Here is a 13716-nt window from a genome sequence, read left to right as displayed (position 1 = left end):
TGGTCTGGATCCATGCTGGTCGCAAATGCACTATGTTGGTTTCTCATGGTGTGGCTCAAATGAAACATTTAGTAACAGGGGTGAATATTTGAGATTTGCAGTAGGAAAACTGAAAGAAACGATAGACCAATATTGGTCTCTTGCCAGTATAAAGAAAATTATTTATAAAAAAATAGAGATACATCTTTTGAGACGTTCATCAACAGATTACGTCAGCTAAGCTGTTACAATGACTCATAAATTCTAATGCGACTTATCTACTATACTGACTTTATGAATATATCATAAGTTAATTAAAGTAATGGCAATAACCCGACTTGGTGCTTGATTGCTGATATGATTGAAATATCATACATCAGCCGTACTCGTAACTGTATTCAAGGTACATAAAGGTAACAAGCACGCCCGCTTAGCCCAGTAGGTAGAGCGTTGGTCTATGGACCGCAGGGTCGTGAGTTTGATCCTCGGGCAGGGCGTATGTTCTCCGTGACTATTTGATAAACGACATTGTGTCTGAAATCATTAGCCCTCCACCTCTGATTCATGTGGGGAAGTTAGCAGTTACTTTCGGAGAACAGGTTTGTACTAGTTCAGAATCCAGGAACACTGGTTAGGTTAACTGCCCATCGGTAATTGACTGAAACACTGTTGAAAAAAACGGCGTTAAACCCAAAACAAACAAAGGTAACAGTACTGCAAGACAATGTAGATATTAAGTATTATGATTTTAACTTATCATGACAAAATAAATTATTTAAAAACCTACAGAAAGGGATATATATTTCTGATCACATGTTCTATTGTCATGCACATCCACTATGCCATCCACTTTAAAAGAAGACGTTTCTGTATGGGACTTTTCATCTCTTAGACTGCATGCATCTGCTTTCTTTAGCAACTGCTTTTTTTTGTCTTCACGATTTTGGCAGCCGTTGCATTGTTTTAATTTGTCTTGAGTATCTTTTACTACACTTATCGTCGAGTTTGCAGCAGTTTTAGCCTGAAATAATGAAAACTGTCAGGTAACAGAGTATTTATATTGATATATTGCTAAAAATTGACACTTTGAACTCCTTAGTTAATTTTATCAGACTATTCTGGAAGAGATCCCACGTAATATCGTCCGGGTTTCAAATATGCAAATGAATCCACTAAAAGAAGTCAAGCAGTTTATTGGCTTAAACATATACATGTAAGTCGCAAAGCTACATATTCGGCGGTTAAAGACTAACATAAATACAAACACACCTATACAAAAGTATGACATAGGTATGGTATGATAACAAAAAATGTAATTATAAAACAAGAATTACAATTTTACAAATTATAACTATCGAAGACTTTAGTTTGCAGAATCTTTTTAACAGTTGAAAGATAGATAAATTTGGCTAATATAATCAGAACACATTTCTCTTGGAAGATTTCATTACATTCTTAAAATTACTTAAAATTTAGTCATGGTCAACAGTATCTAGGTAAATGTCAAGTTAATATGGATATGTCAATAAACAGTGTTCTCTGTTTCAACAACCTGTATATTGCATTTTGTGCAAAGTCTGGGGTTTCTATCTATATTTCTAAATCGGTCTTCTTCAATAGCTAATCTATGAGAAAAACATCTAAATCTTGATAATGCATTTCTTTGTTTAATACTTTAACATAGTTCATCTACTTTCCAAAGTTAAACTCTGTTTTAAATTCTCTGTAAATTTCAAGTTTTCTAGAACTTTTTATGTCAGCAAACCATTGTTGTACATATTGATCTTTAATTCGTAGTATTACATTATCTATTTGTCAATTGCTTACTGATTTCCTATCCAAAAGAAACGTGAATCTAAGTTCACATAGGAGTTTCTTTACATTTAAAGACTAAGAATTAATATTGTTTCCGCGATTATCTGTTAAGTACATTTTATACAAAATAGTACTAGGAGTTTTCATGAATTTAGTCCAGGATTTTATAATTCGTATAAAACGAAGGATAGATTAAGGCATTTTCTAAATTCACCATAAACAACAATATTTGTAGTCTGTTGTCGTACACCCAAATTTGTTTTAAGAATATTAGATAAACACGCTCTATATCTGGACCACAAAGGAAACCCTAGATTTTGTATCCATATGTTAATATTGGCAAACTTATTGCATCAAATAGCTTAAACACTAACAATATAAAACGGTGTATTAAGTGGAAACAACGTAAAAACCTATGTGCTACCTTCAATATTTGGCTGTTATAATATAACTCAACATTCCCACGTCTATTACCTTGATTGAATACCATTACAACAGATTTGTCCACATTTACTGTTAAATTCTACTTTCTGCAATACAGATGCAATTTGTTTAAGGGTAGTTGTTTCTTTAGATTATGAAAAAAAAGTATCACCAGCAAACAATAACAGAACAAGAAACGCGGCAATGCCACGAAACCAGGTTTTCAACACTTTTCATAAGAATAAAAAAGTATACTGAATCACAGTGCACCACTTTAAAGCACAAGCCTTACCCTAACCCTAACCTAACGCTAACCCTAACTTTAAAGCACAACCCTAACCCTAACCTAACCTAACCCTAACCCTATTTTTAGTAACAATGACCTTGACCTTGATCCCAGAAACCCCAAAATCAATCCCAAGCTACAACATAAGAATAAAAAAGTATACTGAATCACAGTGCACCACTTTAAAGCACAACCCTAACCCTAACCCTAACCTAACCCTTACCCTAATCCTATTTTTAGTAACAATGACTTTGACCTTGATCCCAGAAACCCCAAAATCAATCCCAAGCTACAACTTTATGTAAGTTTTCTATACACCAAGTTTCATCATGATAGCTCATTCCTAAGTTAAGTTATTGACCGGAAACCCTTTTTCTATTTTGAGTAACAGTGACCTTGACCTTGACCCCAGAAACCCCAAAATCAATCCCAGCCTTTGTCTTGATATAAGCTACATATCTACCAAGTTTTATTCAAATATCTTTACCGAAACTAAAGTTATTGACCGGAAACACCAGTTTGACGCCGCCGCCGCCGCCAGCCAGCCCGCCCGACCAACGACATACCCCAATCTAATAATTCAGGTTTTCGTTGAAAACCTGGTTAAATATCTGTATTTCATCAAGTGTGAAATTGTGCATCATTGTGCAATTGTTCATCCATATCATTAACGAAAAGTACAAAAGGAGAGAAAGGAGTGGTGCTCCTTGTTTAACACCAATATAACAATAAAACACTAGAGCTGTCACTGGAGTGACGAATTATACTCCCACAATACGGCCTTGTCACAGAAGTAAGGCAATGTCAAAGTCGAACCTGAAAATCAATAGGGTCATCTGCTAATCATGATCAACCTCCCTGTTAAGTTTCGTGATCACAGACACAAGCGTTCTCAAGTTATATTCCGGAAAAGGTTAAACTGTTCTGGGTCACACTGACCTTGATCTTTGACCTACTGACCTCAAAATCAATAGTAACTGCTGGTCATGACCAACCTCCCTATCAACTTTCCTCATCCTAGGAGCGTTCTCAAGTTATCATCCGGAAACCGTTTAATTGTTCTGGGTCATTGTGACCTTGACTCTTGACCTACTGACCTCAAAGTAGAATTTAACCTGTTTTTAATGATTTACATCTGTGTACTAAAATTTATTTAAATCTGTCAAGCTTTTCATGAGTTATTGTCCGAAAACCGTGAAAACCAACGGACCGACAGACCGACCAGACCAACCGACAAGCTCGCTCTTATATATACCTATGTATAATAATCAGTAAGCGATCCATTTACTTTTACACATAATGTTACACTATTATAAATGCTTTGTAGCATTTAACAACCCTAGAAGAACTACATATTTTATTACTTTAAACCATTTACCATTTCTACAGAACTTAGTCAAACGTATTTTAAAGGCGACAAATGCTATGCAGTCGGCTGTAGATTTTCCCTTTCTAAAGCCAAATCGATTATCAGAAATAATATCATCATCCTTAGCCTACTTAAATATTTATGTATCAAGTAATATTGGAAATGCTTTAGAAAAGATGCCAGTAAAGTGTTCTATATAAAACCTCTAAAGATTTTTACATCGTACAAACTTCCCGTCTTCGGAATAGGTACAATAATACCTCTAGGGTGTGTGAGAAAATACTCCAAATGAGAAAATGAAATTAAAATGTTTACACAGTCTAGTGAAAATACGGTGGTATGTTTAGGACATGCAATTATTTTTTTAGGATTAAATTATCTTGAGCGATCAACATCTTATCTCTTGCGCACGACATCTTACCTTGAGCGATCAACATCTTATCTCGAGCGATCAACATATTATCTTGAGCAATCAACATATTATCTTGAGCGATCAACATCTTATCTTGAGCGATCAACATCTTATTTCGTGCGCACGACATCTTATCTTGAGCGATCAACATCTTATCTCGTGCGCACGACATCTTATCTTGAGCGATCAAAATCTTATCTCGAGCGATCAACATATTATCTTGAGCGATCAACATCTTATCTCGAGCGACCAACATATTATCTTGAACGATCAACATCTTATCTCGTGCACACAACATCTTATCTTGAGCGATCAACATCTTATTTCGTGCGCACGACATCTTATCTTGAGCGATCAACATCTTATCTCGAGCGATCAACATCTTATCTCGAGCGATCAACATATTATCTTGAGCGATCAAGATCTTATCTCGAGCGATCAACATATAATCTTGAGCGATCAACATCTTATCTCGTGCACACAACATCTTATCTTGAGCGATCAACATCCTATTTCGTGCGCACGACATCTTATCTTGAGCGATCAACATCTTATCTCGAGCGATCAACATATTATCTTGAGCGATCAACATCTTATCTCGAGTGATCACATCTTATCTTGAGCGATCAACATCTTTTCCCGGTCATCTTATCAATATCTATTAAGGTCATTAGTAAAAACATACAGCTGCCACCGTTTTTATTTTTATTTAGATTATACTTATAACCGTTTCACATGTTTGCAGGGTTAGAAATTTAAATACGGAAACTGATAAAAAAAGGCAGCAAAAAAATCAGTGATGATGCAAAGAAATAAATTTAAGTCCTTGACATAAAAATAGTATGTAGGCTTCACCCATATATTAAACGATTTTCCTTGTTTTCCCTTAATTCATACATGCAACATTTCTGCGCGAATTTATCAGTCGAACTGAAATTTGCTGCTGTTCTAACATGCAGTATGCATCACTGGTTATGTTCATTTGATTTTGAAGATAGGATGACCAATTATATGCATTGCTGTACCAACTGATGTGATAAACTTGTACATGTACTTGTGGGAAGTTTAAATAACTGCGGAATAGGCGGGACCCTAATTAACAACTTGTCCGTATGTTTTACTGATGACCTTAATGCACACACAAAGGGCCTTAATATATATCAATAAGATGTCATGCGTTCGAGATAAGATGTTGATCGCACAAGATAAGATGTTAATCGCTCAAGATAATATGTTGATCGCTCGAGATAAGATGTTCATCGCTCGAGATAATATGTTGATCGCTCGAGATAAGATGTTCATCGCTCAAGATAATATGTTGATCGCTCGAGATAAGATGTTGATCGCTCAAGATAAGATGTCGTGCACACAAAATAGGGTGTTGATCGCTCGAGAAAAGATTTTGATCGCTCAAGATAGTATGTTGATCGCTCAAGATAATATGTTTATCGCTCAATATAAGATGCTAGTCGCTCAAGATAATATGTTGATCACTCGAGATAAGATGTTGATCGCTCAAAATAATATGTTGATCGCTCAAGATAAGATGTTGATCGCTCCTGATAATATGTTGATCGCTCGAGATAAGATGTTGATCGCTCAAGATAAGATGTTGATCGCTCGAGATAATATCTTGATCGCTCCAGATAATATGTTGATCGCTCGAGATAACATGTTGATCGCTCACGATAAGATGTTGTGTGCACGAAATAAGATGTTGATCGCTCAAGATAAGATGTTGATCGCTTAAGATAATATGTTGATCGCTCGAGGTAAGATGCTGACCGCTCAAGATAATATGTTGATCGCTCAAGATAAAATGTTGATCGCTCGAGATAAGATGTTGATCGCTCAAGATAAGATGTCGATCGCTCAAGATAATATGTTGATCGCTCAAGATGATACGTTGATCGCTCGAGATAAGATGTCGTGCGCACGAAATAAGATGTTGATCGCTCAAGATAATATGTTGATCACTCGAGATAATATGTTGATCGCTCAAGATAATATGTTGATCGCTCGAGATAAAATGTTGATCGCTCAAGATAGTATGTTGATCGCTCGAGATAAGATGTTGATCGCTCGAGATAAGATGTTGTGCGCACGAGATAAGATGTTGATCGCTCGAGATAAGATGTCGTGCGCACGAGATAAGATGTTGATCGCTCAAGATAAGATGTCGTTCGCATGAGATAATTAAATCTTAAAAAAAAAATAACATATGACTTAAACATACCACCGTATGAAAAGGCATGCATACATAATTAAACATTTCGGATATCTCCCTATTTAACCTTTTTTAATGATGATATTGCCTTCATCAACAGAACAATCAATTTCAAACTGCTCAATTATATTAACATTTAAATTATTACGTAATAAATTTTCTTCTACGTAATCACTCAAATAAAATTGTGATTTGCATATAGTGTTTAAAATAACCGTAAAATCTAAATTTTTAAGGCGATATAGAATAAATTTGAATTTTTTCCTAATTCTTTTGAATTTTTGGCCAAATCTTTTGAGGCTGATCTATAGCAAAACTATGTATTTTGTTTTCTTTGCTCGAGATAAAAATTAGACCGTGATCTCCGTTTTCAGTAACCAACAATTCAACATTACTGGCCAATCAGTCTTATTAATTTCCAGATTTTATTTTCTATACAATTTGTTTGCACACTTCAATTCACGGCGAGCAGTTTCACAGTCATTATGATACCAAGGAATTTTAAACTTTCTCTCATTTTTATAAGATCCATTTCTTTTATTATTCGGCCTACCAAACATTTCGAAAATATGCTACATATTATATTCTATATAATTATTTTAATACTCTGATCTAAACTATAAGATTTATCAGTTTTTGAAAATACTACCATTTAAAGATGTCTCAAACATCAGAGCTAAAGTCCCACAAAAGGATCGAATTATTCGCCTGTATTGCGATTGTACGCTTACTTGCTAATGTTGTTATCGTAAACCAAGATTATGCTTTTAAATATGCGAAAAAGAATAAAGAAATTGATAATTTGTACTTTTAATTCTTATACGTTTTGTGTCAAACAGTCGCGCCAATTTACAAAACTACGACAAATTTATTCCCGAATAGGGAAGTCATTTAACATTATTACATAACTCTTATGAATTGCCAGTACATAGGTTGCGCTATGTGACCGGATACCATATTTTGTTGGTAACAATCAAAGCTTGAAAACTTTAGTTAAAGAAATATAGTTTTATTGTCATATGTAAAACAATAAAAAATTTATAATGGAAAGGCTTGCCGATCAAAAATCGGACAATTGTTTTGTCATTTGACTGGCAAGCCATTCAGCCATTCAATAAATATACACTGGTACATAAAAACCATGACATGATACTTTATATATATTTAAAAAAAACACACACGAATAACTATTTACGAAAATTGTAATATGAAATTAACTAGTTTTAAGCCGACACTTTATTAAATTGGCTTAGTAAGGAAAAAATCTAGCGTCATTTGTTTATCAATAAACTATACTCTTTCTAAAAGATTGAAGGAAATATCTCGCCTTTTAAATCTTAACTAAAGAGATACTGCATTTTTATCTATTAAATTTAAATAATTTTGAATTTCCTCTAAGAAATCTAATGAGATGTATAAGCTAAAGTTTTGCTATAGGAAATTAGCTCTGGTTATATTATGATGAATAATACATTTTGTTACATTTTATATAATGTTGAAACATACACAGTTCATTACATTCATTATCGATTCTAGATCTGCAGTTATGATATTATAATGGTATGTTCTTCTACGTGGTGGCCAAGATAGTTGTTATATGTTCATAAGGTTCTAAATTATTGAAATGTACTTTTATAAATCGTGTGCTTTTAAAACCCTATTACCCATGGAGGTATATGGATTCGTATATTCATTCATGTAGTCAATACACACATTAATGGTAACAACTTAGACGTAACTCATCAGCTATATTAAGAAAATCATTAAATACATATCTTTATTTTTGCTCCTCATTGAAATACTGAAATTTATCAGTGAAATAAAATTGACATTTTCATTGTTTTGAAACAGTGAAAATATTTTTTATTTTTCACTGGTAAGGAACTACACTTGAACGCAAAAGAATACAAATTATAAATAATAGAAAATTCCATGCAAAATATACTTCAGTAAAGATATAGATGTAACAGAATAATAGATATGTACATTCTATCATAAAAAAATGTAATAGAAATCAGGAAACGTAATAGAACTATTCACAGTGTTTCTATAAAGATATCCTGACGTTATGACATTATGACGCCATCTTGCGATGCACGTGACGTTGCTCGGACAAAATGGATATCATTTGATAAACCATCTAAAATACATAAAATAAAATAGAAAATGTGTTTGTTTTAGTGTAAGATCAAAATATATTTCACACGTGAACACCATTATTTACATTTTCACTGGTGACTGCGCCACGAGTGAAAATATTGCATTATAGTGTTCACTCGGTGAAATAAATTTTGATCTTACACTAAAACAAACAAATAACCTCTATCTATATCACAAGCTTTTGTTAACAAGAATAAGTAAAAATATGTTACATTTTCCTTCGTTTCATCGATATGAAGAAGTAGAAGACGATGCATCTTCATAAACAGAACTGCTCTTTCTTGAGGCGATAGGAGAGAATCGTAAATATTTATATCTTGTCCAATAACAGCAAGCATTTCATCTATCTGAAATCCGAAATAATGATTACAGCTTTAACACTATTCTTCAATTATTTTCTTATGATCATATTTTTACAAACTGTGACAAAGAGTCTAATAAAAGAACTTAAATATCCTTAAATATTCGTTGATGATGTCAATCTAAGCACAGCATTCCATTTTGATAACTTTATATGTACTTTACTATGACCGAGAGGCGAATCAGTGCATCAAACCGAACTCGATTATAACCCTTAATATTTGGTGCGAACGACATCACACATAAATAGAGAAAACAGATAATTTAGATTATTACTTTACTTTAGCGAACCCGTATTTTTTGCATACCAGACAGGAAAGAAAAACGCGTAATACAACCCGATGTAAAAGATAATTTGCTGTAATTTATAAAAGAACGCGTAACTTCGTACGCTACTGTAACAAAATAGTGCTTCAAAGAAAAACATTCCTTTCATTAAATTTATTTTTTCTATTTATTGCAAGAAAAATGAATCTATCTTTAGTGTAAAGTGCGCATAGAAATATGTTTCTCGAGTAACTATGCAGTAATTCGGCAGAGCCTCGTTACCGCCGAGACATTCAAACTCGAACCAGATATTTCCACCTGTACCTTCAACTTATGATCAACATCTTTTAGTAGTTTTATCATAACAAACATTTTATGTCAGATGGAAGCAACTTACAAGGCCTCTGGTTGAAAAGGTATAGGTTAGCCGTGTATTTTTACCATGTAAAGTGATCTCCCACTGGTATATAATGCGTTGGATATGTTCAAGAAATGTCTTTGATAAGCCAAAATTGTAAGCAATGATTACTTGCTAACATTTTGTGAAATGTATTTTATGTGAGAAAAATACATGTTTTAACAATAGAGCGTGTTCATGGAAATTTAGAAAATGATGTCGGATTATCGGGTTTAAAGAAAAAAAGTGCACAAAAGTGACAGTCAACATGAATATTCCTTGCAGTTTTATGATAGTTCTTGGATATTACATTCATCCTGAGTAGGTACCATAAAATGCTAAACTGTTAGGAAAGGCCCATGTACGGAAACATTACATTGTAGGCCTATGTAAATTGAGTTAGTTCCCTCTGACTATAACAGACAGCCTAACCCACAGGTTCTTTCCAAAAATTCTCAATAGAGAAAACTGTATCTATTATCACACTTCGTAAAATTTTCCCTTTTTACAATAAACGTCACAATGATTATTTGATTGTTAAGTGTTGATAATACCTGTTTCATTGCGTCATTTATGTTGTCTGTAGGTCTGTATTGGTCAAGTGTATCCAGGACGCTGGCTTTAGATGCCATCATTACCATTGTGAAGGTTTCTAAACAATTAGAAATTATATTAGCAATTACACCAAATGCAGTTGGATGATTCTGCTAAAATATCAAAAATAAGAATATATTGTTTACTTCCATTTTGAGTCATTCGACGTTTCTTTCTTTGTGTCATTTTCATTCAAAAATATAAAAAAAAAAATGAACTCAAAAGCGCTTTTGTAGTATAATGTTTTATATCTAAAATATAATATATTGCACTATTATAAATTTCATGTATATTTCATAATACTAAGCTTATTAAGAATCAAGCTAAATTTACCATCTGCGACCTCTTGTATCGTGTCGCTGTCGTCTGTTCCCAAAGCATGAATCGCAGTACTTTTTAAGCGTTCAACAATGTCCGCCTGAAAGTTATATTAGTCAATGTGTCCATTGAGGTAAGAAAAACATTTATTTTATTGAAGTGCAACGTGTTTAAAGAAGCCATGTTCAGTGCGAGCTGTATATCATTCATGCTTCCTATGGTAATGTGGTTTTGGACAGTCATTCTTTAGTTTCTTCCATCTTTCGAGTTGTGGCGTCGGTTTCACTCTCAAGCTCACCGGCTCCACATGTAAGTTAACCCGAATGATTGAAGAAACTACTAGAGAATAACTTGCCAAAACCACATTACTATGGAAAGCATGAATGATCTGCAGCTCGAACTGAGCATGCTTTCTTTAAACACGTTGAACGTTGAAATAAGTAGTTTTTTCTTACCTCGGAAAGCTTGATGTTGATAACATCAACAGAAAATGTCGGTTATGGAACGTACAACAAACCATGTATAGAATCTTTATTCCCCTAAAGGCGGCACAAATTGATTTATCACAGGATACATTCTGTGTCCACTTATACATCATGGGATTTAGAAAAGTTGCTATAGATATTTGTCTCAAAGTGAAGAAGTATCTTATGGAACTTCGAAGAATCCAATCTCAGGCTTATGTAAAAGTTTTGGATCACATGTCAAAGATCTATTAAATGCATGATCCAATATTTTCTTATGCACCGTTTGATGTTTGCATAATATAGCAAGCATGACGACAACTCATAAGGAATACTTAATTCACACCTCAAAGGTCAAGATCATACTTCATACTTAGGAATCAAATGTGTACAGGTTGTGCCAAGTTTCATTACTCTGTTATGGATGTTCAACTGATGTTAAATAACAGCACGACATAATTGTAAATGCCCCATACTTGAAATCTGTCTTACAGGGTCCATATTGTTTCAAATCGATAACCGTTGATAGACTTTTAATATGTATTGCGTATATTCATGTTAACATGAGATGTTATACCTTGGAGCTAGGTCTGAAATTTTAAGGTAAAGACGAATGTTACGGTTGCATGCCCCATAACACTGGCTTAAGCCACTTCATCCTATTGCATATATACTAATCCGACTCAATTACCCTAAAATACCGGTACAGTAACACTGAATTCAAGAAATGAAGTACAGATTACACCCTTAGACTAAGTTTAAAGGGAAAGGCAACAGTTTGAGTTAGAAGCACGCATAAGGGCCAATAACTTATAAACCTACTTAGCGGGATAAATATTCATTAAAATTTGACAACGTATTATTCACAAGATTAAGCTGAAGATGTATACATCAAAATCTAAACCGCTAATCATTTCTTTAATGAAATATCATTACCTAGTTATCAAGATGGTCGGCGATGTTTGATCCTTTGACTGACAGGCGTACGAAAACGTCAGTCATCGCTAATTGGTAAACAATGGAACAGATGGTTCCACTTTGTTTATAAAACAAAAACCGGATTAAAATTTTTTGAAAATTTAAAAACGTTCCTATTTTCACCCTCGGGGGCCTCCGTGGCCGAGTGGTTAAGTCGCTGACTTCAAAACACTAACCCCTCATCGATGAGGGTTCGAGCCTCACTCGGAGCGTGGAATTCTGCATGAGAGGAAGCCAGCCAGCTGGCTCACGGAAGGTCGGTGATTTTACCCAGGTGCCCGCTCGTGATGAAATAATGCAAAGAGGGGCACCAGGGTCCATGCTGTTCGCTTTCAAAGCCTATAGCAATTAGAGAACCCGTTAGCGAACAGCATGGATCCTGACCAGACTGCGCGGATGCACAGGCTTGTCTGGGTCCATGCTGGTCGCAAACCCACTATGCTGGTTTTCTCATGGCGCGGCTCATTTGTATTTTGTAATGAGAAAGCTTATTACCATAATATTTGGGTCTAGAAATTCTGCATTCGCTGCTAGATTTGTAAATGCGTTTGAAATCAGAGAGGATATTTGCTTGTCATTTTGCTGATCATGACCGTCTTGACAAACTCTTTTAGCGATTGCACATATCACACCACTCATGTTCTTGAGTAACTACAAACGAAAGTAAAATATTAATCTATGCATAAATGTTGAAGAAATAAAACTATATCTACCTATATGTAACAGATTAGACGCGTTAAATGTGTTCTATGGCAAAGGAGACCTATACAGCCCCAGTTTATATGGTTTTAAGTATTCCAGTGCTATACAAGTTGTAAACTTGTAAATCTTCAAACTTTTAGACTTTTGGAACATCTCACACTTGTTAAAACGCATACTTTTTATGTGGACGTCTGGTTATATGCTCGTACCTCACAGAACGATGCATATTAGCTAGCGCAGCTTAACCCTTAGCCTGCTAAATTTCTATAATGGACTGGTCCATCATTCAATTTGGGCAATATCATTTATTATTTGAAGGGGTGTTTATTGAAAATTTACTGACTGAATAGCGAACAGTGCAGACCATGATCAGACTGCACGGATGTGCAGGCTGATCTTGGTCTGCACTGGTCGCAAAGGCAGAATTATTGCCGCCAGCAGGCAAAGGGTTAAAAGGAGTGGAAGCTTGAGAAATGCTCCGCCTTTGAGGTAATTGCCATAGTTCATTTATGTGCGACTGGGTTTGAATTTATGACTTCACATCTGGTATTAAATAAAAAAAAAATAGTAACTTTAAGTATCGGAGGAACTTTGTTAAAACTGTCTTAAAATAATCACTGAAATATTAACCCACCCTTCCCTTGTCCTATATGAAGTGCATATATGTGTTCTTTCTACCTGTTTACAGTCATTATGATTTACTATAGACACACAATGTATAGTCATATTGATCATTCAATGCAGAACAATTCAATAGAAACATTTGTTTAGATCCACTTAAAATACAAGCCGAGTAAGTTATCAGTTTTAAAATTCATTTTTTCCTGTAGCTCTTTCCCTATTCTGTTAGCCCAAGAGACCGAAGATATAATTGATTTTATTATATCATCGTTAAATCAGAAAAAAAGACAAAATACAGCATACATGTCGTAGTGCATACGTTGCAGGATCGCGAGACTGGTTGA

General features: G+C 34.4%; 1 protein-coding gene across 1 annotated transcript in view; it reads right to left on the bottom strand.

The window, feature by feature from the left end:
- The window catches only part of LOC123526635 (polycystic kidney disease protein 1-like 2), a 30289-nt gene extending 26770 nt beyond the window's left edge, over positions 1-3519 (bottom strand). The window contains exons 1-2 of the mRNA XM_053522520.1: positions 3499-3519; positions 767-1000 (exon numbers count right to left, since the gene is read on the bottom strand). Of these exons, the coding sequence (XP_053378495.1) occupies positions 767-1000; positions 3499-3519 (255 nt within the window). The remainder of the gene's footprint in view (positions 1-766; positions 1001-3498) is intronic.
- Between the last annotated feature and the right edge of the window lie 10197 nt (positions 3520-13716).

Source organism: Mercenaria mercenaria, chromosome 14 (assembly GCF_021730395.1).
Source record: "Mercenaria mercenaria strain notata chromosome 14, MADL_Memer_1, whole genome shotgun sequence".
Classification (NCBI taxonomy): domain Eukaryota; kingdom Metazoa; phylum Mollusca; class Bivalvia; order Venerida; family Veneridae; genus Mercenaria; species Mercenaria mercenaria.
Note: the sequence above shows the minus strand (reverse complement) of the source record. Positions and strands in the feature narration are given on the sequence as shown.